Source organism: Alligator sinensis, unplaced genomic scaffold (genome assembly GCF_000455745.1).
Source record: "Alligator sinensis unplaced genomic scaffold, ASM45574v1 scaffold147_1, whole genome shotgun sequence".
NCBI lineage: Eukaryota > Metazoa > Chordata > Crocodylia > Alligatoridae > Alligator > Alligator sinensis.
This window is the reverse complement of record NW_005841847.1, coordinates 3,219,459-3,245,137: the sequence shown is the minus strand read 5'-3', so window position 1 is coordinate 3,245,137 and position 25,679 is coordinate 3,219,459. Positions and strand designations below refer to the sequence as shown.

General features: G+C 40.7%; 2 protein-coding genes across 8 annotated transcripts in view; one reads left to right on the top strand and one right to left on the bottom strand.

Moving 5' to 3' along the window:
- The window catches only part of IRAK4 (interleukin 1 receptor associated kinase 4), a 31,303-nt gene extending 30,920 nt beyond the window's left edge, over positions 1-383 (bottom strand). For 2 of the 5 annotated variants that reach the window (XM_025208436.1, XM_014521821.2), the window contains exon 1: positions 193-383. The gene's annotated coding sequence lies outside the window, so the exon portion shown is untranslated. Of the gene's footprint in view, positions 1-66 lie in introns of all 5 variants that reach the window. The other 3 variants (XM_025208440.1, XM_006015927.3, XM_014521826.2) reach the window with 3 other exon arrangements.
- PUS7L (pseudouridylate synthase 7 like) lies at positions 147-25,673 on the top strand. 3 transcript variants are annotated; one of them, XM_025208414.1, is made up of 9 exons: positions 147-275; positions 2,273-3,177; positions 3,994-4,153; positions 9,523-9,718; positions 16,553-16,651; positions 17,909-17,990; positions 22,277-22,317; positions 23,210-23,263; positions 23,932-25,673. In XM_025208414.1, exons 2-9 carry the CDS (start codon positions 2,301-2,303, stop codon positions 24,259-24,261), a joined length of 1,839 nt encoding a protein of 612 aa, XP_025064199.1. In that variant the 5' UTR covers positions 147-275; positions 2,273-2,300; the 3' UTR covers positions 24,262-25,673. The 3 variants fall into 3 exon arrangements, with proteins under 3 accessions (XP_025064199.1, XP_006015985.1, XP_006015984.1); XM_006015923.3 differs by having other exon boundaries at positions 22,277-22,557; XM_006015922.3 differs by lacking the exon at positions 147-275 and adding an exon at positions 1,459-1,473 and having other exon boundaries at positions 22,277-22,557.
- The last annotated feature ends 6 nt before the right edge of the window (positions 25,674-25,679 follow it).

Here is a 25,679-nt window from a genome sequence, read left to right as displayed (position 1 = left end):
GACCGCGCCCGCCCGCCCCACTCGGATCCCCGCGAGAAGCAGGGACAGGCCGCAGCGGCCCCTCACCTCCCGGGCCCGGGCCCCGGCGCTCCCCGCCCCGCCATTGCTCAACTCGGGGACTTCCTACTTCGGCTTCCCCTTTAAGAAGGCCTAGGAGGGCAGCCCGCCACCTTCCTCTTAAGAAACACGCGCCTGCGCAGACGGTGCAGTGCCAGACAGGAGAGTAGTGAACCCGGAACGCGGCCCGACTCCTTCCTACTGCGTGGAAGCGGATGGTACGGTCCGACCACCCTTCCTTCCCGCGTGCTCGGGACTGTGGTGCTGTCCATGTGCGGCCGGCTTCCTCGCGCGTGGGCAAACCCCTGAGCAGGGGCGGAGCTTCCGGGTTTTCCTGGTCCCTCCCGTGCCGCCGCTGGGGCGGCGCGTGGCTGGGTCTAGGCTGAGCTGTTGCCGGGGGGGGGGTGGAGAGCTGTAGGCTAGGGGTGGGCAACATGCGGCCCGCGGGCCGGATGTGGCCTATCAGGCCATTCTATCTGGCCTGCGGGGCCATTAAAAACATTTAGAAAATTAATATTTATCTGCTCCTGGCTGCCTGTCATGCGGCCCTCGACTGCTTGCCAAAACCCAGTAAGTGGCCCTCCACCCAAAATAATTGCCTGCCCCTGCTGTAGGCGAAGGGGCCCGTGGGGCACGACTGACACCCTCTGTGCGTGTCTGCCTGCGGGCTCGGGGCCCTCAGAGAGTTGCCTCCATAACGTGTCCAAGCTTCCTACGACTGGCTCTGACCTCTTGACACCTGGTACCTGTCATCCCCCTTAAGTCACCGCTTTTCTCTCTGTCTTCATCAGATAGGCCCTTTCTAACACGAGCCCTTCCTTTACACCAGGCCCCTGTTACACACATTGCATGATTTGGTGGTGAGTGGTGCAATAAGTTGAAACCACCCGCAGCTGCAAAGTCATTCCTGCAGCCATCAAAAGCGACTCCTATTAAAATGCACCAGCTCACCACAAACTTAGCGCTTGACAACGTGGAACAAATCAACAGTTGGTTTCTGTCTTGCTGTCCTTTGGGCATGCTTTTGAGCTAGCTGTTGTTTTCTCTGCTTCCCCCCGCTGCCATGGCTGTGTCCCCCATTACCAGCTTCTGTTCTCACTTTGCAGTTGCTTTCTGCTTCATCTCTAAATCTTCATGCTCATTTTTATTAAATCTCAGGCATAAATCATAATCTACATCTAGAGTGTTGTTCATCCTTCGCAAGTGAAGATCCCCACATCCAGCGGGGGTTGGGGGGAGAAGAGAGAAACGAAGTAGGAAAGAAAAAGTGAGGGAGAAAGAAGAGAGCAGAGAGAGGATGGTGTGGGGCGGGGAGGCTAGGTCACGTGGGTACACAGGTGATTTATAAGCCCAATCTTTGCCCACAACAGTCTGCTGCAGCAGGGGCTGGAGAGCGACGAGGACTGGACACGAGAGGTTTATATCTAGAGTAGCATGCAGTAATTTGACAAAATCTTTCTTCTAGACACTTTCATTCCCTGTTAGTTGCCAACGTATCATTTTCATCTTGCATAAGTCAACCTTGAGCTTTTATTTTTTAACTAATCACCTTTCTTGTTAACTTTCTTGCTGATTGGTGCTTTGTGCTTGAGATTTTCTGTAAATTTCCTATTTTTTTTTCCTTTTGGCTATTTGTCTGTTCTTAGATCCGCTTTCCTTTGATCTGGCTTTAAACCTCACCCCTCTCCTATGATTTTGTACTTTCACAGACCGGTCTTTGCACCTCCTTGTTCCACCCTGGGATTTCCTTATTCATAGATGTTAGATGTTAGGGTCGGAAGGGACCTCAATAGATCATCGAGTCCGACCCCCAATTCTCTTTTCTAAATTTACTTATTCTTCCACAAACCTTTTTCTGCTTGCTTTCCAGTTACCTTTTTGAGCTCATTCCATTTTACCTTTAGTGTCTTTAATTCAGCCCTGGGAAGCTTACGTGCTACTCATTCTTAGCAGTTTTTCAATGGTGTTGGATCTGGTCAACCTATGACAGGCCTAACAAGCTTGTAGGTGGTTTTTGATCTGCTCATAGGAAACATTCCATTTTTAACTCATGCTAAATGATTTTAAAATTTCTCTAAATTGACTTTTTAAAAAGAAATAATGTCTCTCAGTAAGTAGGAAGGGCAGAAATTAAAGTATTCCTATGCCTCTTCTCTGAAGTGTTTCTCTGCTAATTACCCATCTTCTGTCCTTTTTGCAAATTTTGTCATTTCAGGTTCAAAGTAGAAACAAGCACTGGAATCATGCTTAATTCTTTTAGTTATGTGAATGATCACATTGGCTTTTGTGGTAGTGTGAAAAACTATCCTAGTGACTTTGTAGTAACAGAAATTGATGTGTTTGGGCAGTTACTTAGTGACACTGAGTCGTCTTGTGCTATCAGTGAAACTCCATTGGAACAAAAGAGCCCCTACCAGCAGCATCACAAGAGGTTAAGAATAAATGCCCCAGAACTGGGCATAGAGGATGAACATTGCCAGGTGGACAATCTAAGTCATGCTTCAGAAGAATGTCTTTCATCTGTTAAAGAAAAAAAGGAACGTGTGACCAAAACCATACCTAAATGTGGGATCGATGACACTGACATGTTGGACTCCTTGTTAAGCAAGTCTGTGAACGAGCTGCTTAGTCAGTTTGCTTGCAATGTAAAAGATGCGTGGAATTCAGAAAATGATCAAACTCCTTATTCTAATGAATTCTCACTGGGGCCTATCTTTGAAAAGGAGAATCGAGCCTGCTTACATAGTGCCATAAGACAGAAATTTCCTTTCCTAATGACTGTTACAAAAAACAGTGAAATTATTGTAAAAGCAAATGCTGATTACAGAGAGCTTTGCCAGTTTGTTACTGAAGAAGAAGCATATGATTTTTTTAAATTTTTAGATGCAAAACTGGAGACCTCTAAGTTTTCTTTTAAGCCCGATGAAAACAAGGAACACAGAAAGACAGTCCATCATTTCATCAGTAAAAAATTTGGAAAACTTTTAGAAACAAAGTCTTTTTCTGTGACAGACTTCAGTGGTCAGCAAAACACAGCGATAATGGTAAGATTTCGGGAGAAAACGTGTTCCAGAAAAAGGCCAGCTGCTGATTGCCAGGAGAAACAGAATCTTTATACAGGTGAATTTTAATAGTTTCATGGTTTTCTTGGATAAGATTGCTCCCTTTAAAATAATTAAACTTTTAAACAAGAAAGAAGATTCAGGTCTTTTATTATTCGTACATAAATCAGGAGTAATTCTACTGAGAAAAGTGGTGTAATACCAGTTTTAAATTGGCATGAGGAATGAATCAGTGTTGCTGTAAATTAAACTGCACAAAGGAAATGATTGAACTATTTCCAGATTTAACTTTTTGTCTTATGTTCATTGTATGCATTGGCTGCTTAAGGATGGAGAATCTGTGTACTTTGATATTAACCTGTTCTGTTAGAGGGTAGGATTTTATTTCCCGTAGTCTTATGATAATCAAATTTGGCTCATGACAGTATTTCTTAAAGCCTCTAGTACCTGATACTCAGAGTAATGTGTCTATCAGAAGAGCAGTATATGTCAGAGAGAGACTGACATTAAATCTCATGTTCTCTTTAAATTTTTCATTAGGTGTTTTGTAATTAAAGTTGTGCAATTGTTTTAAGTGAATAACAGTGAAGAAATTTTTGTGTTGGTAACATTGAAAAAAATGCTGTTGTTCTTAAGCTCATCTTTTCTGGTTTCTGTAGCTTAGTTAGTTTCTCTTACCATGTACATCTTTCTCTTTTGACATGGAAAAAACTTTTTTTAACTACAGATTTAGATTAAAAAAAAATCCTTCTATATTCGTAGCAGGTAACATCTAGATATAAATAACTGGCACTAGGCTATTTATTCTTCATGGTATGGGGCCTTGGATAACTTGAATGTGGGTTTTTTAATAACTTTGAGATCATTGTTTCAGCTTTCACCCTTCAGAAAGAAAATCTGGAAACACTAGAAGCAATTGGCTATTTGTCTTCTGAACTTGGTGTGCTTCCTTCAGACTTCAGTTATACAGGCATCAAAGATAAGAAAGCCATTACCTACCAAGCTATGGTTGTGAAGAAAGTGACTCCTGAGAGGTACTAAAAATTGATTTCCAATATAGAACAGTTATGCCACTGGAGTACCTTAATACATATAAATGTAGCAGCACTTCATAGATTTCATAGACATTAGGGCTGGAAGGGACCTCATAAGATTATTGGGTCCAGCCCCCTGCCCAGGGGCAGGAAATCAGCTAGGGTCAAAGGATCCCAGCAAGATAAACATCCAAATGTTTCTTGAAAGTGTCCAGAGGAGGTGCTTGCAAGCTCCCCCCACCCCATCTCACAGCCAGGTCACATCCCCTCTCCCCGCAGCCAGCTGGCCACTCCTCAGATGGACTTGGCCCAGGGCACCATGTTTGTGCTGCCTTCACCGCAGGGATTAAACCCCCACCTTTCCCTCAGGCTACTGGCATCTGGCTGCCACAGCCCTGGGTACATGAGTGAAGCCTATTGGTGCCTATGCTGCCTTCCCTGCAATAGGGGTATGTAACAGGGGGCCTTCTCAGGGCCAATTTCCCAGTGGCCTGCCCACCTGTTTCTGGGCTAACTGCCCGCCTTCTTTCCTGCCACGCTGTGTTAGTAATTAACTAATTGATGTAAATTAAGCGGGAGGCTGCCCATTTCTTGCCTCAGTGCCTGAGGGCGCTATCTGCTGCTCCGTTCCTCCCCTACACCACAGCCCAAGCCTTGCAGATGGCATCCAGATGTTATCAATATCACCAGCCTTGCACTGGACCCCGGAATTCTACTAGTTGAACCCCGCCTGGATTAATCTCCTCAGGCGGCCTATTCTGCCTTCATCCTGGGCAGCATAGCTCCCTGAACTGCTTCCCCTTACGGGTGTGGTCCCCCCAGGACCTCTGGCTACTAGCCCTGGCCCACCTCCAGGCCACTTGGAACCCCAGGCCCTCAGCTCTTGGTCATTCCACACGGTGGGCCCCTGGCCCTTTGACCCTTCCGGTCCTGGCCCCAGCATTGACCAGTCAGGGGATGTCCAGACAGGTGTGAGTCTATGGCCCCACTTTCTCTCTCTGGGGGTCCACTTTCCAGACCATACAAAGGGGGGTAACCCACCCGGTTGTGGGGGGTAGGGGTTAAAGCACCCCGACACACCTTTCACCGGGGTGGTAACTGGCCTGGCATTTCCTGGGGTCTCCCGCGCCACTGGGAGCCCCACCAGGCCACCCACTCCTGGCAGGGTGCAGTTTTAGGTCATACCCAGGACCAGGAGCCTCCTGACCATTCCCTACAGCTCCCCCCTTACCTCCAGATGATACCAGTAGCCCTGCAGCCAGGTGATATTGTCCCAGTAGCAAAATTCCCTGTTTATATGGGCAGCCCTGAATCTAAAATGGCTTCCCTAATCAGGCATCTGCCGGCTGCTGTCTTCTGGCCCCTTAAAGTGGCAGGCACAAACAGTACCCTGCCACAGGGTATTAAATTCCTACTTCCCCTCAGGCTACCGGGGTCTGGACCCTCCCCTGCTCCTGCTGCTGGAGCAGTGAGGAGGGTGGGGGACTGGGGATGCCTGGCAAGGGCTGGTGCCCCCTTGCCAGACAAACCTGGCAGCACTCCAGAGCAGGATTTCCCATCCCCACCATGAATGCCGCATGCCCCTGGAGGCTGTGGCAGCTCAGTGACAGCCTGCAGGCAGTGGTGGGCTCATGGTGGTGGCAAGCAGGGAGCTCCTGCAGGCAATCACAGTGGTGCCGGCAGTGTGGGGGTGGGTGGCCGCTGGCAGTGTCAGCAGCGACAATCAGGGACCGCCCACAGACGCAGCTGGCAGTGTCAACAGCAAGGGGAAGTGCGGGGTGCCCCAGCAGCATTGGTGGTGCTTTTTGCAGAGGGTGCACTGCCAAGCTCAGGGAGTGCACATGCACCTGTATACACCCTCTACGCATCGCTAATAATCCCCACCCTTTTCTTAGCCAGCTGAAGCAGTGATAGTGCTCTGGCTAGGGAGGAGAGGGGCAGGGCCAGCCCTGCTTGGCTGGAACAGACAGCCCAACCCAGCTGATCCCAGTGCTGCAGAGCATGCTGGGATGCTGGAGGACTCTGATTTAACTTAAAGCAGGAAGGGGTCTGGGACAGAAGTTTCATAAATCAGTTTGACCCAAGTCAGTTAAGTCTGATACTACATCCATCCAGGTTTATCTTAAACCACTTTTGGCCATTTTGAAACTGGCTTATGTGCACTGAACTTCTGTTCTGTTACAGGTTTAAACCACTTTCTGATTACTTAAACCGGTTTATGTGTAACTTCTATCCCTAGCCCTAGGGAGTGAGCAGAATTTCAAGTGGTGAGATGTTGCAAGGCCCACAAGATACTTGCATCAGGGAAATTATATTTGGCTCCTGCCCAAGGGAGTACGTGCATGATTCTGACTCCAACATTCCCTTGTATTGAACATGATAGAGGTAAAATGATCTTTTAAAGTAGGTGAGACTGACAGAGTTCCTCTTTTAACCCTTTTCTTCCCTTGACAAGCTTGATCCACACAAAAAGAAATAGATTTTTCTATTGATAGCATGGTGGCTGCTGTCCTGAAATTCAGATGCAACTATTTCTTCCTACTTACCTTTCCTAATAACAGAAGTAAGACATTTTACAATGTTATGCTGATCTTAAGAGAATAGCCTTTTGGAATGCTGTAGCAAACTTGTAGAAATTTTATACTAAAGGAGCTAGTGGGTTAACGAATATTGGAAACAGCAGGGATGAAGTAGGACTTCCTCTCCTGTTTGGTGCTACAACAGTGGCTCTGCTTTGTGTTGTTATGGCTTGATCCTGTAAATACTTGCCACCAAACATAGTGCTTATCATCGTAAGTAAGCCCACTGACTTCAGTGAGGTACACATGAAAAGCACTACTCTTGGTAGCCAGTTTATGTAGGATTGAACTCCAAATTGTTATTGCGTCAATTATAAGCTTATTTTTATCCTACTTCTGTTGAAAATGATCTTCCTGGTATTAAAAAAAAATTGTTTTAGTGACATTTCAGAAATATTATTTAAAAACTATATTTGTTTTATTTGTGTTCATATATTGTAGCTGGAATACATACTGACAGCGAGTAACTTCTTGGACATTTTCAAGGTTGACCAAACTGAATTCTTAATTCCCATTCTCATTATTCTGGCCTCTGAAAATCTGTTTTTCATTAAAAATGAGGCTGCACTATGTCAGTCTCTACAACACAATCAGTCTCTTCTGGTCAGCCTTACAAAAACTCAAAGCATTGATTCTCTTCTTGGGTGTACATACACATGCTTATAATTGGAAACATAGCTGACAGTTCAAATATTTGGCCTTTAAGTATCCACTTAATTCTTGCATACTTACCCAGAAGTAACATCTGTTCAAGTCGATGGCAGTTTTTTCTACATAAGAGCTTGAACTTACTTGAATTTTATCTAATATTTTTATCATCTGTATCACCAGACTGTAAATATATAAATCTTTCTAAAGATGGAAAACTGGTTGCTGCTTGTTGCTCAGATATGTTTAGCTATATTTCTTTTAGTTCTAATTATCCAAGCGTAACTACGTTAATTTGTTCTTTCTTTTTAATCAGTTTTTCAGATTAACGTGCAACAGAATTTTACTGTTGGTATAAACTTGTAGTTAGATACAACCTTTACTCTGCATACATTTTGTGTGTATGATCCTAAAGCAAAAGGGAAAAAACACATAAATCCCATTTAGTATCTTGTTTCTTGCAGTGGTTGTTTAAACAATTAACATTTCTCCAGCATTTTAAATATATGCATTCTTGAACAATCAGCCCTGACAAAGGGGAACAATATAGTTGTAGCACATTCGGCAGCTTAATGTACCTTAAATGACTTTGGGGTGCAGCAAATTAAAATACCTCTGAGGAGTTTTAGTTGGCTGCCATACAGCCACGGAGCGAAGCACCGGGCTCTGTGCAGCTCAGGGACTGTGCAGGCAGCCCGTGCAGGCAAATTCTATCAACATTATTGATTTCCCAGGCAAGAAGTAGGTATTCACAGTACAAGTACATCATTTAAGCCTAAACAGGAGGCAAGATAGGCCATGGGCACATTGTGAAATGGCAGGGGATTATTAGGGCATGTGTAGACGAAACAAGGGGCATGTGTGCATGACACTTTAAAGTGGGTTAAATGCTTTGGCACTGCTTTAATGGTGTTGGTGTTTGCACACGTCGACAGTGTACTATGCATTAACTCCAGCCACTGTAGCACATCCGGCGGCATAATGTGCCTTAAATGACTTTGGGGTGCAGCAAATTAAAATACCTCTGAGGAGTTTTAGTTTGCTGCCCTACAGCCACAAAGCGAAGCACCGGGCTCTGTGCAGCTCAGGGACTGTGCAGGCAGCCCGTGCAGGCAGCCTGGCAGCATCCCAGGAAGGCAGGCTCCACTGAAGGAGAAAAAAAAGGAAAGAAAAAATATCAGTCTCACCGTTTTTGTTTTTTTTTCCCCCCTGGAGCCTGCCTGCCTACCTGAGCTGCACAGGGACCCGGTCCTTCCCTCTGTGGCTGTGGTGTCCCCCTGGGACCATTCAAGTCGGGTGCCTGCAGGCAGGTGCTGCTTGGGAAGGAACTGCTGCTGCTGAGGGAACCACCAGCCCTCCCCCCCGCTGCAGCCCAGGGTCCGCTCCACTCGCCGGCAGCTCGCCGTCCCCTCCATGCTGCCGGAGAGGCAGCTAAGACACAGGTGTACTCGACACGTGGTTTACTTTGCCCTAAATTGAAGCGGTGTTTTTAAAAACCCACCGCTTCAATTTAGGGCCCCCATTTCTTCTACACACGCTGTTAGAGACAATTTAGATGTGATTTATATTATGAAAAATTTGAAAGCACCTATGTGACTTTTATACCACCAGGCACTTTCTCAAGAAGACTGTCAATATCCTTCATGTAATCAATCATATTTTCTTCCAAGAATCATTTGACAAAGGGAGAGGCAAGGATTTCTTAGGGTAATCTGTTTTATTGGATCATCTATGTAGCTGAGGTAGTTAGACGACAGGTTTTCGAATGCAAGACATTCTTTGTCAGGTCACCTGATGAAATATGTCTTGTATTCAAAAGCCTATCTAAGTCTATCACAACTACAAGTAGATCAATAAAACAGATCACCCTAAGAAATCCTTACATCTCACATAATTTCTGGACCATCATAGCTACAACATCACTCTTACACTATCTTCACAAAGGGATTAATTTTTAAATCATAGACTCCTAAATATCCAGAGTCATGACTTCCTATGAGATGCAGTAAAAATCCTTGAGCACCAACTACTTGGTATCCTAACTTCACACATGATTAGTGCTGAGGTAGGGAACATTTTTACGTTGAATATTTTTAATAAAAGACTTTTTTTTCACAAACTCCCAATTTATTATTTTTGTAGGATGAAAAAAGTTGGAACAGCAATTGTAAAAAAGGGAATGAAAGTGTATAACATTCACAGAGTATGCCAGCACCTTAGGCTTGGTCAGCTGAAGGGAAATCACTTTGATATAACTGTGAGAGATCTAGGGCTCCAACAAAATGATTCTTCTGCAGATGTGAAAGAGAGAATATCAGAAGCAATTGAGAACATTCAGGTAAAGTAATTCCACAATTTAATTTTCAACACTGCAATATTTTTGCCCTGTCTAAAAAAAAAAAGTATTGTTTATTTGGTTTTTGGAACTAAAACAAATGTGCTTTGTTGTCTGCCTGTTCATTCTATCTTCTCTCTCTCGTTTGTTGGCTGTGGCAACATTTACCTGTTTTGGATAATGTCTTCCCTTCAGCTTGTTTTCTCAGTTCAAGGAACCAGGAATAGATCAGCTTTCTAAATAAGGAGGACAATTATTATGGCTGCAATGTTGAATAAATAAAAATGTGGATGCCACAATAGATGGGGATATGGCAAATAAACTGAAGAGACTTGGAGACAATTTAGAGACAAAGATAGTTGTGATGTACCTGCACCATCCCCTACATTTGTTGGGAGTGGCAGCATATAAATCGAATAAATAGGAAAATGCATGATTTGTTTATGTAAAATGCACAGATTTTCATGGGCATTGCATAGAAAAGATAACATTGAAAATGCCAGTAGAAAAGGAAATTTCATGGCATTTCTTGTAGCTTCTGACAGGACCTGTCCTGACTAACTAAAGGAAGTCATTTGACAGGAACTTTGAATTAGTGAGAAGAGTGGAGGGATGTTAGAAAGAGAGAGAAATAATTTTATCTGCATGTATTATACTAAACAATATTTCTTTCTTTTTCTCTTCTTTGCTAAGTAATGGTCATCATACCTGCTGTTTCAAGATAATTAATTCAGGAATAAAGATAAAGTTGAGAAGAAGCCTCTCTAATTTATTTATACTCTAGAAATTTTTGGATGTTATTTTCACAAAGAAATTCTCAGCTGTTGCTTTAATTGGTCCATGCTACTTTTGATTTCATTTTGTACAAGGCAGTGGAAAAGGGAAATAACCTATCAGATATTGGATGCTGATTGATTAAATTGCTTGTGTCCTGGCTGTAAATAAACTAATTCAGCATTGGGATTTCAGTTTTTATGTGTACAAATGGACCTGTGGATTCTAACCTAGTATTGAGCATATTTAAACCTTTATAGCTGCGCTGTATTTCAGCCCTCAGTGGGTCATGCAACTAATTTCCCTGGCCTGGTTTTATTCTGACAAAGAGTCAGAACCCTCACCAGGAAGTTCTAAAATCCTAATCACTGGCTTAAGAGATGGAGTCATCTCATGAAAAGAGGTTGTTTTGGGTTTTGTTTTTTGTTTTTTTAAGGAGAAAATATCCAGCATCACTTCATATTTCTGTTCTGTTTCAATGCAACCACTGCTTAGGTGTTTTGAATCTTCTTATACAGATCATACTGAGGCAAAACTCCTATCAATGTTGATTTCAATGGGAACTCTGTGCGACTTAAGCATTTGGCACATGGAAAATACTCATTTAGTTTGATGTGATATACAGTAGGTAATGATTAATGTATGCAGAAACATTTTTATTTGGTTTATTTTCATGGAGAAGCTTAGCTTTTTGAGAGGGAGTGTGGAGAAGCTTCTCTTCCTGGTGAATTCCTGGGCATGTCTACATGAGGCACTTGCTATGCAGTAGCCTAATAATACCGTGCAGTAGCATGCCAGTCAAAAACCATGCTAATATGCTACTGCTCAGTGTTATTAGGCTACCATGCAATAAGCATCCCAGAAAAAACATGTGCCAGTGCTGCGGTGCAGTAACTGTAGTTACTGAGCATTTAGTTTAGTACTTCACGAAGGAAGTACTAAACTAAATGCACAATAACTGCTGTGCATTAATGTGTGGATGGGCCCTGTGTGTGCATGTGGTTTAACAAGTCATTCATGCCTACATCCTCAAAGTCATGTAAGCACCTAGTGCATTTTCATACATGTAAGAACCACAGTGCTGGGCGCTTTGAAAAGTGCCTAGCGCTGCAACATTTGCAGTTGTATGAGCGGCAAAATGCACAACAGCTCTGAGAAGATAGCAGCGGCGCATTTTTGAATGAAACCATATTGGAAGTGCTTTAGTTAAAAAATGCACCGTGGCTGTTTTCTGCGCGCTTACGTGCATTTTGCAGCTTATACAACTACGTGCAGTGCAGTATGCCTCAACTCGCATGCAGAGCAAACTCAATTAATCAAGCCTGCTCTGAACAGGCAGATCAGATCTCTGGCACATTGCGGGACAGAAAAGTATGTGTGTAAATTCCCCTAATGTCTAATTTGGCATTAATTTTCCACAGAAATCTATGATGGCTAGCTAGCTAAGTACCTTTGTGCATCTCATTCTCAGTGGATGCATCTACACATGCACTTTACTGCAGAATAGACTAGCTCCACAGTAAAGTGTTGCCATCTACACATGCCAGTAGTATTTAGGACTCAGTAAATTAACTAACTCCACCCTAAAATAGTACTGTTGGCGACAGTACTGCCTTACAACAGAAACAGTAACTGCATTGAAATGGGTGTGTAAACAGTGGATTGATTTGAATCATAATTTAAATCAACAAGAGAGAATCTCAATTTAAATCATTGATTTAAATCAAATTTCCCACTGATACTTCTTCGCATATTTCTTAAACAGTGGTGCAAATCTGATCACTAAAACATGTTAGTTTACAACTCAATATAGCATTTTATAACATCTGTCCTTAAAAACATTTTTTTTAAATTTTCAAATTTTATTAACTCTAGCAGACAAGTCATCACAACACTAAACGTACGCTATCCTTAAAACTTCTACAACTACTCTCATCTCCCCCACTCCCACTGTCATTTTTATTCATAGACTGAAACAGAAATATGAATTTTCCTGCATTTTCAACTCCCAGTCGATTTTCTAGCTTTGAGTGAATAATACCAAATGATGAAAATATTCTCTCTGTGCCTGCAGAGAGAGCTACTGCTGTGAAAAGTTGGCTTAGCAACTGAAGGAACTTGGTTGCAAGGTGCCTGGCTAATGATTTCCACCAATTCAAGGGAGTGACTTCGTTCAAAACATCATCAGTAAACATGTACTGTTTAAATAGTTCCCCTCCAGCCCTGAAATTTGTTATGACTGACATAACTGAAGAATGATTTTGAGATGCCCATGCAATGGCAGTATCATCTTCTTCAGAAGTTAGGCATCTTCCTTTATATCTGGGGTTGAAAATGTTTGCAAGAAAATGTGGTGGAGTTAGTGCTTGATCCATTTGCATCTTTACTGCCTTCAGTTTAACTTTCTAGTTACGTATTTCTTTCTTCAGTGTCTCTTGAAGTGCCTTCCAAATTTCGACAGCATCAGCAGTGCAGCAACAATCTTTCTGAAGTTTGTTTAAGGCTATGGATATAGGCTTCAGTATACCGAGCATATCCTCTACTTTTCTCTTTAATCCAATGTTAGATACTTTGGATGAGATACTTCCATCTATTTTATCATGGTTTTCTTCACAAATTTTTATGAGAATAGGCCAGTTCTTAATAAATTGTTCAAAACCATCAGCCACAGAATTCCATCAAACTTCTTGTGGGAAAATTAGTTTGGATCTTCCTGCTCTCTTCAGTGAAGCTGAAGCAAAATGGTTGTTATGGAAGTATTTTGCGACTTCAACAACATTTTCTTTTATTTCTGGAGAAGTAATTAAGTCTTTGGCTAAAAGATGCGTTAAATGGGCACTGCAGCCGTATGTTATTAAGGAGCATCCTTCCGTTTCTTCTTTTAAGTATCTTCTCATCTTTGCCATGTTTGCAGCATTGTCTGTGCCAAAACTGCGCAAGTGACGGTCCAGTTTTTGTTTGCAGTTTTTTACCGTTTTCACTGCCATTTCTTTAAATATTCTGCTGTGTGGGCAGTTCCTGATGTATCTTTCAGAAACAATAGATATGAATCCCCATCTTCTGTTGTCATACAGGCACGTATTACTGGGTCATTGTGTAATGCTCCACTCATCAAGGCTTAAACTGGCAAATTTCCCCTCCGTATTTCTTGCACACTGTTCAAGTTCCTTCTCATGCACTGTATCTAGCAACCTTCCACCAGTGTGGAAGTGTAGCTTGGTTGTAAGGACTCAGCCATGTCAATGAAGTGTTTATTGTTAACAATGCAAAAAGGAGAATTTGTGGCATAAATGAACCAAGCAATCTTTTTATCTATGGTGTCTTGTTGGTATTTGCTGGTCTTTACTGCAAACCCATCCATGGTGGTGGTTTTACTGGATGATTGAAATTTTTTTCTTGCTACTGATACTTTGTTGTCTGAAATATGTTTAGTTGCAGCACTGCTGCTAAAAGTACCAACGGATGACTCTGAAGGTGTTGCAGATAGACAGTCAAAGTCTCTTATGCTTAAATGGGATCTGGAAACAAAAATTACTTTTGAATACTCATTCTTCTCAGTTCTTCTCACTCTATTATTCATTTAATCATTCACTTTTTTTTCAGCTAGGATGCGGATCTGATTCCAAATTACCAAAAAAGCTAAGACTGACTGCATTTAGAGTGCACCTAATTTTGGAGTAAGCCCCATTGAACTCACCGGCACTTCTGTTTTTTGAGAAAACCAGTATAGGATGGGGTTCCCTTGGGAAAGCTGATCTATGCTGAAGTAAAATAGAGAATGGACTTATGGCATCACCATTATGGTCTGGGGCCCTGATGTTCCAAAATAAGGGGCATGTATTATGCAATATAAGAAAATGACACCCAGCGGCAACAAGCAACTCTAGATTTCTAAATTTCTCTTCCTGGAGCTTTCTGTACTGTAAACTTGGGTGATAGATTCTAAACTTGGTTAACTAATTAAACAAGCCATAAGGATTAGCTAAGCTAAACTTTTTTTTCTAGCAGCATCCAACATGGCAAACAGCTTGGGAATTTACTTGTTAAATCACACTTACACTAAAAGGCATAGGGAGAGTCTTGAAGAATGATGCATTGCAAAGTGCATTATTTAATTTACTAACCAGCTGATCCATATTGTTCTTCAGACATACCCACATCTTCATTCACATCATTTTCTCCCAATAAGCAGCTTTCATTATGATGTTTCATTCTTGTAACTAGGCCCTGCATCTCCTTCTTGCACTGCTTACACTTAACACATTTGCTTTTTTTTACCCAGGGAAGGAATTTCTTCAAAATATTCCTAGATAGGGTCTCTCTTATGCCTAGAAGTTTTTCTGTGGCAAAAGTGTCGGGGAATATAGGAAGCTGTGCGTGTGCTACTGAATAATGTCTTCCCTTTTTCTTTCCAGTCCACTCCACTGTTCCTTTCTACTCTGCCTCCATCCTTTCCTATATTGTCTCTGTCTTTAAGACAGTGTCTTAACTAACTCCTCTGCCTTGCTTGGCCCAGCTCCATCACCACCTAAGCATAGAACAACAACAATCCTACTGAGCCTGGGTCTTTGCACATGTGACTTTAGTCCGCTGAGAAACAGAAACTGAAAGCCCAGAACTTTCAAGAAGCAAGAGCTGGTAGTTAGGCTGGACAGACAGACTAGAGCCATTTTCATGAGATGAAAAACTGAAATGAATGCCCATTTAATGTGAAACAGCACCGTTCCGCTTCGACTTCTTCGACATTTCGAAGGAACAGGGTATCGTTTCAAGTTTAGTTTAGTTTAGAAAGCACTTTTCTGTTTCGTTTCATCGAAACACTTTTGCTGTTTCAATGTTTCACCCATAGGCTATAATGAGGAAGCACGAAACTGGAGGAGGAGCAGCTTCCTGTGGTCACAGGCAGATTGGGGGCCTGCACCCCCAGAGGAGTCCGGCAGAGCCCCGCAGCCCTCCTGGGGGTGCAGGCAGGAGGCTACCGCTTGGGACTGGCGCTGGGAGTTGAGCCCAGTGGTGGGAGGCAGAGCGCAGTGTCGGCTCTGCCCACCTCTCACCACTGGCCTGAACTCCATGGGGCAGCTTGTTTTGTTCCCATGCTGTTTCAACTCGTTTCAAGGTCAAAACAGCTAAATCGAAACGAAACAGCTAGCAAAGCTTCGCACAGCCCCAATGCCCATGTTTTATTGGTAGGCAAGTCAATATGCGAGTGTGACAGAGCCATTAATTCATTTTTATGAGACTAAGCGTAGGTTTAGCATGTTTGTGATGAGCTTTAATTGTAACTTATTTTTTAAAATGAGAGAGAAATTTAGTATTTTATTGATTTAATTTTTTTTAAAAAGAAAATCTGATTTAAATACAAAAAAATCCAATTTAAATATAAAAAATCCATTTTAAAAATTGTTTTTATTTATTTATTGATTTTTTTTTAAATTATTGATTTTTATCCACCCTGATAGGAGTTGACCAGGGGTACAAGGTTGCTGAAGTGTGGGGGTTGCCTGCCACCTAGCCATGGCCCTGCACTATCAGCATCCTTGTGCTCCAGCCGTCCCTTCTGCTGCCTTATGCCACCACTTGGAGCCTGTATGGCAGCGGTGCTCCCTGCCCACCTGAGGCTGCTTGCACCTTGCCCAAAGTGCTGTTGTCCCGGGTGCATATGTAGACGCTGTGCCCAGGAGCTGTTGACTCAGGTGAAACGGCTCTAGAATTTGTGTTGCATTAATTACATGTGTAGATGCACCCAGTTACTGTTTTTCAAAAGTGCACTTATAGCTCCCATTGTGCTTAGTTAAAGTTCTTGTGTGAGGTGCTTCTAAAAATAAGGAGACTCCCTTTTTATTCATTTGTAAAATGGAGAAACTGTTAAGAGCTGTAATTAAGTAGAGCAGTTTATAAACTTTAATGAACTACATACTGATACTATTAAAGAATTCTCATTTTCATTGTAAAAATAATTTGTAACAAGAAAACTGAATGTAAATGTACTGTGTTATGTATTTACTTAATGTTCAATAGGTATTCATACTTTTAAACATATTTTTTATTTCTTTTTAATTGTAGACTAACGGATTTGTAAATTACTATGGACCTCAGCGATTTGGGCAGGGACAAAATGTTCGGACAGATCAAATTGGACTGGCTTTGCTGAATGAAGAAATGGTATTTATTTCACAATGTAAATAGCTACAGTCAGCTCTTTCCACAGTTACAATTGTAATGTCTGAGTCTAGTGTTGGAGATGACCATCCCATTGAACAATCATCTCATTTGTGACATAAACAGTGAGAGTAATTTTTTGAAGAGATTGCAAAATCACTTTCTACAGTGGTGTATAGTCTAAAGTTAAATATTAAGTGTAATTTTTTTTTTAAAGGTTGCGAAGTGGTTTTCTGTCTTGTCCTAATCCCCTCTGCAAGATTGAAGACCGTTCCTAGCCTTCCGCGTGACTGCAAACCCTTCCTTCTAACCTAGAGAAGAATGCACTAGACCAGTGGTTTTCAGACTGTCTGCAGAAACTTAGGGTTCCATAATAGTTTATGGGGAGTAGGGGTGGCAGAAGAAGTGGTATGAAATGGTTCCATGACTCAGAAAGTCTGAAAACCACTGCACTAGACCAGGGTATCAGACTCATCCCGCTCCTCAGGTCAGATCCAGGTGTAGTGGCAGGGTGAGCTGCAGCAGCAGGACAAGGGGCAGCAGAAGTTAATCAAATTTTACTCGTGCTGTATTGCTGACACCAGTTGCAAACAGGACTCTGTGCCTCAAATTTCAGTGGCCCCACTCCCGCTTGCCCTCCATTCAATTTCCTGATCCCTTTATCAGCCCCATGGACCCTAGGACACAGTTTTGCAGGCCCAGTTTTCCCCAAAAACCAAATGTTTGACATCCTTGCACTAGATCCTCTTATTTCATGTGTGGGGCATTTTGGAACTTCAGATAGAAAGAAGAAGAGAATGTGAGTCATCACACTTAAGGAACGGTCAGATTCTGAGATTTAATAGTGGTTCTCAACTTCATTAGATTCAAGGCACCCCTCATTAGACTCAAAGCACCCCTTGGAAGATGCCAGTGCTTAGTTTTCAGGCTTTTTTTGACTGCAGAAAAATATTAGAGCAGTTCTTCTGTTGCAAAGAACTCAGAAACAACATAGCAAGTTAAAAAGTATTTAATACTGTGGACTCCTATTTGAAATCTCTGGTTTTATCTTGTGCTTTATGTTTGCACACCTAACAGTGCTAATAATGTGTGGCATCCTGAGGCACCCTTGAAAAAGGATCTCTGGTTTGAGATATCTGGCACCATGGTTGAGAATCACTACAAAAGAGTATCCCACCAAAAAACTCACAGGTGGGGGTTTCTTCATCGGTTAATTGCTCTAAAATAGAGACAGTATAATTTAATGTATTATTTTTCAAGGTAAAAGCTGTGAAGCTATTTTTCACACCAGAAGATACAGATGATCCTGTAAACCAGGCAAAGAAATATTTTCTTCAGACTGGTAAGTCTCACTTTTAAAATATGCTTCATGAAAGTTCTTCTACATAGTAAGGTTCATATTCTTCTCTCACTTTGGATTTATGCCAATCATACTACTTCCTCTGGATTTAATGGAGTTTATTGCTGAACATAAATGGGGAATCAGGCCCCAAACAAACTATCAAAATAACACCACTGTATTTTCTGTATTAATTTGCCAAGCAATTTTTCATTAAGTTTTAATATGGATTCCAGTTTAAATTCACAGTGATTTAAGATTTACTGAGACTGTTACTCAGTGCTGCCTTGTCACCAGTTTGAATGTCCCAGAATGAGAGTAGAGTAAAAGCCAAGTGGACATCTCAGGATTTTGTCATACACATCTTGTCTTGAAGTCATATTTACTTTACAAGATATTGTTTTGAAAATACAAAAAGGACATCTTTTAACATGTTTTAAATTTAATGCGGTCTTACATTTTAATCATTCTGTTTGTAGTGAAGATGTGCCTTTGGTACTACCTGTGGCATGTACATCTCCTGTCAATACTGTTTTGAACTTTGTGCTGACTTATTCTTTTTTAAAACTCTGAATGCTCTAAATCAATCCCGGACAAGGTTCTTTGGGTGAATCTCATACCTTTTATTAAACCAACTTAAATAGTTGGAAAAAAATTTCTTAGTTTTCGGGTTTAAAAACCCTTTGTCAGGCTGAGGAAGCATCTGCAGTTAGTGTGTGCGCTCTTCCTGAATGGAATGAATAGTAAAGAAGCCAGAGGCTGGTGTGCATGCAAGAAAAGAGCCTTGTCTGCCTATATCCTTAGTCCAACACAGCTACAACCTACACCCCTAAATCAATCCCTGTTTTTTACTCTGTACAAAATGAATAGAAGATGCTGCCATTTCCCAAGGTGCAGGGCAGTGGAGAAACTTCATTTCTAGTGGAGACTTTACTGAAAAAGATTGGAAAGGTGTCTCAAGACTGCCCTTTCTCCCCCTATTTGGAATACCATAATCTTTGGTGAGGAGTTTCAGAGGAAGATAAGAGTTGTAGGCCCAGTTGCAACTGAAACTGAATGCAAGTTAGATGTTAAGCTCTCTTAGCTTCCTGTGAACCACAACTTTTGTTGTTTACAATATTTATTGGACACTCCAAAAAAAAAAAAAAAAAAAAAATGAAAGGCTTCCTGAGCCCACTAGTCCATCAAGTCAGTGTGTAAAGAATTGGTCATTTCTGTAGCTAGAAAGCACACAAGGAAGTACTAAGATTAGCATCACATTCCTCCCCAGTCTGAATGACCAGTACCCAGATATAGCTGGGTTGATAGGGAGTTGGGCAGCCTCAGCATAAATTCAGATTGGGGCTCAAACTTGTCTCTGGAATTGTAGCAGACTCCTTAATTGCTTTGCCATTGGGCCTCCTGTTGGAAATTACTTCTATGTGTTACACAAATTGCCAATTGCTCAAATCACGAGCAAGACTTTATAAAGGGGAATAAGGCAAGGTGCTGCGTTTATTGATTAGATGAGTTAGACATAGAGGTTTGGGCACACCATTCATACAAACATACACAAATCATCGTACACATCATTACACACAGGCATACACATACACAAAACAACCATTTCATCCACACATACACCAGATATAGTTACCAGCAGTAGTTGCTCAATATCAGCCCAGGGTGGCCAACCTGGGCTTATTGAGTAGATGATGATGATTTGAAGATAGCAGATTTAAAGATAACAGCTGGAGCGTGGTGAACAGATGCATCTGTGCTCCAATGAAACAGCAGTAGAGAAAGAGACTCACCCAACTTGGCATTTTTAAAGTGTTCTTTTATAGGGATTGGCATCCTTTGTTTCAGTGCTTTGGGGTTTTTCTATACCTAGCTTTTGTTTTTGCGGCTGTTTTTCTTTTCTCTTCAGCTTATCTTAGCCTTGGAGTGTTCTTGTTGCCTGTCTGGCAGAATTTCTTCTTCTGTTATCTCCTTTGTGCCCTCGAGCTTCAAAGGGATTCTTCAGCCATTTGTTAGTTAGTTACTGGCTGGTAACTTATATTTGATGCCTTGTTGCTTACATAAACACTTAAATCTTCTCCTGTCTCTATGCCATTCTCTCACCATTCACCTTTTTACACACACTTATACATAGAGGCTATTCAGAGTTCATTCACTTATGTCAAGCAGAAGGATACAAAATGGAGTTTTCAAGTTGCTTACAGAACAAGACTAACATGGTTACATTTCACTATTATTACACTCTATGTTAACATCAGCTACATTAGTTCAGTTCATGCTACATATGCAGTTAGTGAGACTGGAGTGTTGTTGCAGTAGTGGTGGTTCAGGCAATGTGCAAAAGACAAATCTGTTTTTGGATGACATCTTTTATTGGAGCAACTCTGTAGTTAGGAGAGATGTTAGATGAGCTCATCTAACATCTCTCCTAACTACAGAGTTGCTCCAGTAGAAGGTTTTAATAAACAAGTCCTTGTTTCTTGTTCTGTGGAATTGATTTTCAATTCTTTATGTCCCTTGCATTGAATCTCTGACATAATTCCTGTCTTATTTTAAACTCAACACTGAAACTTTCATAAAAAGGTGTAAACAGACACAACATTGTGAAGTGTTTAAAATATAATGGAGTTTGAAACCTTTCAAACCCCCCCCCCCAAAACAAAACAAAACAAAACAAAACTCCAACCGTGGAGAGACATGCAGCCCTCCCCATTATACCTCCTGGCTGGAGTGCTTTATCCTCAGTTCCACTCCTCCCTCCCTGCTCAAGGCAGAAGGAGTAGAGTGGACTGTCAGTGAAGCCCTGCAGGCCCCCTCTCCTTGGTCTGATTGTCATTGAGTGCTATCTTGTTCACTGCATTCTGCCAAAACCAGGAGACCCCTTGCCACTGTGCCAGATACTTGAAATCAAACATGGAGAAGTACATGGGAATTGGGGTCTAGAGAGCAGGAATTCTGGTTCTGGATGGGGGGTGTGGTGCAGTCTCCTGGCTCTGGCAGTCCCTGCAGCACCTAAAACTGAGAGTCTGTAGAGTAGCAACAACAGCCAGGAGGTGGGAAGATGGGTGGGCAGTAAGATGAGAAGAGCTCTGCATTGTTTGATGCTTGAAGAACCGCACTACCATGCACATATACAGTTCAGAATAATACTTGCTCTTTCTTTGTATATTTGTCACATTTTGAGTGTTTTATTCCATGTATATGTTTGAATGCTTGCCTTTCAAATGTTATGCCTGCCTCCAGCCATAGACTAGAATCTGTCTTCAAATTAAAATGACCTATTTCTTACACCTGTGTTTCTGCTGTTATCCATCTTAAATATACTCTCAAAGCCAAAAATCTTGGAGTCATTGTTAATTCCAAATGCATTTATCAGATCCCCCACATTTTTACAGTTGCTTGTTATTGTATGTTGACAAGTTAGTTACGGTATGTGGTTTCAGGGGAGGGCGGATGCGCTTCATTTTTGCAGACTAAATAAGGTGAACTTTTCTGCCTTATGCTAGTCTATGAGGCACAAAAATACATTTGACATGGCCTCCAAAGTCATCAGCTTGCCTTTTCCAAAGCAAGAAGTAAATGGCTATGCTGTTCCAGGTATTCTCTGAGAAAATTACAAAGGAAAGAAGGAAATATAAAAATTGAAAATACAAATACAGTGCATTTGTAGAAGGAACATGATGGGATAAACTTTTAACCAGGCTCAGACTCTATTGACAAGTGCAGTTTGTACCTGTGATATAAACCAAGCATGATATTTTTTCTTCTCACAAAGTGTGCACCCTGAAATGACTTGGCACTTATTGTTTTGGCAAATCAGAGCACTTAGCTATGGAAATGCTAATGCATTTATACACTTTGTGGATGCAAAAACTGTTTGTGTACAGGAGAAAGGAGCCATTTAAAAATAGGGGCCTAAAACTGAGCACATCAAGTTCTGTAGTGAATCCTTAAGGAAATGATGCATCTTTATTTCCAAAGAACTAGACATTCTTTGAATTGAACTAGCAAACAAATTGCAGTTAGTTTCATTTATATTCTGTGTAAGTTACAGAAAATGGAATTATTAACTTAGGCTACTAAGCCTAAGATGCATAAGATCGAATTTGTCTGACATGATAGATTGAAAGCTGGGGAGTAATAAACAAAAAGCCAGTTTAAATAAGTTAGTCTGACAACCTATTTCCTACCTGATTTGCTTTATCCTTTTAGTGTTAAATTTATTTTTCAAAGTAGACAACATTGAAAAATGATCAATTTGCCCCTTACTTCTGTATCTTTTTTTCCAGAGGATGCAAAGGGCACTCTTGCAAGGATGCCCGAATTTAAAGTAAGAGAGAAGATGATACTTCGTGCCTTGAATCGCTATGGAGTGAACCATGAGGGCTGTACACGAGCATGGTTCAGTCTTCCTCATTCCATGCGCATATTTTATGTTCATGCGTATTGCAGTAAAATTTGGAATGCAGCAGCATCTTATAGGTTTAAGATCTATGGGTCAAAAGTAGTAGAGGGTGATTTAGTCCTCTCTGAAGAAAATGTTGATGAAAGCTCTTCTCTGAATGACCGAGTGAGTTTTGAGTTTGTAAACAATATTCCTTGTAAAAGTTAGCTTGGCACACTTACGTGGTTTAAGATGCAGAAGTCCCAATTTTATGTTTAGACAAGGTTTCTAACCCATTTATACTACCTTTGCTATTTTCTTTAAATATTAATTATTTTGATTAATGGTAGGTAAAGTAGCTTAGCCCCCTCTCAGTTGTCCACAAATAGGCATATGTGATGTCTATACTGTTAAAGCTCCATCCTGTTTGGTGTGTTCATGGGAAGAATAGAAACAAAGTGAAGGTGTGGATTCAGGGATCAGGACTTGGCCAGATTGATTATGTATGTATGAAGCCTGGTGATCATTTTCTGTTGTACGTTTCTTTCAGTGTGGGTCTGAAAGACCTGCAAATCAATCTGTTTCTTTTTTCAGAGGTGTTGATATATGGCAACCAGCTTCCCTCCTGTGCATCAGCTCATTCCTAATATAATTATTACTTTGTGTTTAAACAGCTTGTTGTTGTTAGTTGAAACATAATCTTTCTTCATTATAGTCAAATATGTCAGAATCCTTGATTTATTTGGAGGGCTACGTGGAATATAGTACATGATTTGTTCCACAGTCTACTTTTCTGTTGTGTCAAACAATAAGTATTTTTTTTAATTTTTAATGCCAGGTCCACATAGTAACTGCTCCAGAAGAGTCAGCTAGCAATTATACAATACATCAAGTAAGTTTCTCTCAAAAATAATATTTCAGGGAGGGGGTTGAATTAATGAAAATAGTATTCAAAAAATAATGCAACTAAATGAAAGATGCAGTTTTATTTTTTACCAGAATGCATCCCTGAAAAAAAAAAAATAAAAAAAAAAAATATGCACTTACAGGTTAATACGCTCTCCCAGAAAAGACAGAGAAGAAAGTATTCACTCATGTGATAAAAAGGACAATGTTCTATGTGCTTTTATATATTTAAGAACAGTTGAAAGTTAATGTATAAAAAGGCACAGGAAATAGTGATTTGGAGCCTTCCAAAGAAACGCATTCTGTAATTGTTATGCTTCTCCCAGCAATCTAAAAAAGTCACGGTAGTCTGGTTTTTAGATTACTGGCATCTTGACTGGGGTCTGTACTAGTGATATTTACATCTTGTATACATACATAGCCTTCTTTGAATGTGTGTACTGTGGACTTAGCTGAATCAAGCCCTAAAATAGGCAAGAATTATATCTGTGATTAAGTGTAGGAGCCAAGGGTTGCAATTACGACTTTTAATTAGTCATATTTACAGAAACTTCACACCACATGCAAAGAAGTTTTGAAAGAAAAGGGAGTGGTTTTATTTCAAGTATGTTTGTGGCTCATATCTTTTTTTTTTTTTTTTTCTTTCTTCTTTAGGTGGTTCTTCCAATGGTTGGGCACAGTATCAAGTATCCCAGTAATAAAGTTGGGCAGTGGTACCATGAAATACTTGCTGAGGATGCGTTGCAGACATGCAGGTTTAGACTGTCTGCATTACAGCTCAATATACCTGGATGTTACAGACACATTTTGAAAAATGTTCACAATTTATCGTATCGCTTCTTAGAAGACAGTAAAGAGGGAATCAAAAGTGAAGACAGCTGTCATCTAGATGCATCGAAAGCATCACTTTTTCTTTCATTTGACCTCGATCCTTCATGTTATGCAACAGCATGTCTAAGGGAAATACTGAAATGTGATATTTAAAATGTTTGTGTTAACAAAAATTACAGAAGTAGTATAGTGGTGGTCTTTTACATAAGTTGCCTATAAAATAAAAGGAGCTAACTTTTCACATCATGAATAATGTTAATTTGAAAGTTACAAAATAAAGTGAAAAAATAATGCATACTGTTATTTGTGGGGGGGGGTTGTATTTTTTTTAACTTTACTTGTCTTCTGTGTGCTGGAGCTAGATCCTTCTAAACTATATTTACAGTCACACCTGTTAAAATGGGCTCAAAAGAGCCAAGGGATGCAGATATGCCTTTTAACTATCATATTTCAAGAAACTTTATATCATGTGCAAAGCTAGACTCTTTTTAAAGAGGCTTATAGCAAATGGACATTTTTCCTTCCCTTATTATCATCGTGTTAAAAGCTAATTACATGCTTGGTGTTATACAAGATATGAAAATAAAAACACTTCTGCTTCAAGAAGTTTACAGTCTGCTAATATCTGATACTGAATTAATATCCAATTTCACTCCTTTAATTTATTCTATAGTGAAATTCCAGACCTTTTGAAATCCTGCACTATTTAGTCTGCCACCTGTCTTCTCTATGCACATATAGGGAGAGATGAAAGAGAGAAAGTCTGAGTAAACACTGTTTGAGTGATAGGACACATCTTGAAGCTCATAACATTCTCTTCTTTCAATTATTTCCTTATTAAGAAAAGCATAGCTTTTGTTTTAGGCCTTTTTTTTTAACTAGATGCTACAACAACCAGAAGTGAGTGTGCTCTTACTGTAATTACAGAAGTGTTTATTATAGTTTTTTGTGAACTGAGGACATCGTCTGTCTTTGCTGTTCAGACCTGTTTTCTGTACAAGTTTAAGGCTATAAAGGAAATGCTGTCAGGCTCATCAGTGGAACCTGTCATTGTTAAAAACCAATTTTAAGATTTTCATTTGGGGTTTGGTTTTTTCCTGTTTCAATTGAAAATGGTCATATTGGCTTGAAAGGGCAGAAAACTGGAAAAGAACCAGAGGAGTAACTGAGAAATGACAGAATCATCTGAGAGCTTTGAGTTGCATGTCTTATACTTAATCTGAAGATGGCAGTGTGACTTAAAAATAACCATTGGAAAACAACTATATTGGGCATTTTTGCGATAAGGCATACGTAAGTGGCTAATGTTTCACTCAAGTTTTCGTACACTCAGATAAACAAAATATTTCTTTCTGTGGTGTTAATCCTTGAATTTAGGCCTAGTGTTTTAGTAAAGTAATTCACCCTGGACTGGTTCACTCTTTGTACTTAAAGTTTATTTCTAAGGATTTCAAAGGAACTGTAAAACTGATAAATTAAAATGGAAGAACAGGTTATGATTATCTAGTCAATGAGTTATCTCTGTAAGGCCTTAGTAAGTATTTTGACACTTCACCCCTAACTTCAGTGAG

What these genes read in the sequence shown, in the direction of transcription:
- PUS7L (XM_006015923.3), top strand. Translation starts at nt 2,301, where the DNA reads ATGCTTAATTCTTTTAGTTATGTGAATGATCACATTGGCTTTTGTGGT. An exon ending in GAAATATTTTCTTCAGACTG is followed by an intron (nt 17,991 to 22,276) that starts GTAAGTCTCACT and finishes CTTTTTTTCCAG; the next exon opens with AGGATGCAAAGGGCACTCTT. An exon ending in GCAATTATACAATACATCAA is followed by an intron (nt 23,264 to 23,931) that starts GTAAGTTTCTCT and finishes TTTCTTCTTTAG; the next exon opens with GTGGTTCTTCCAATGGTTGG.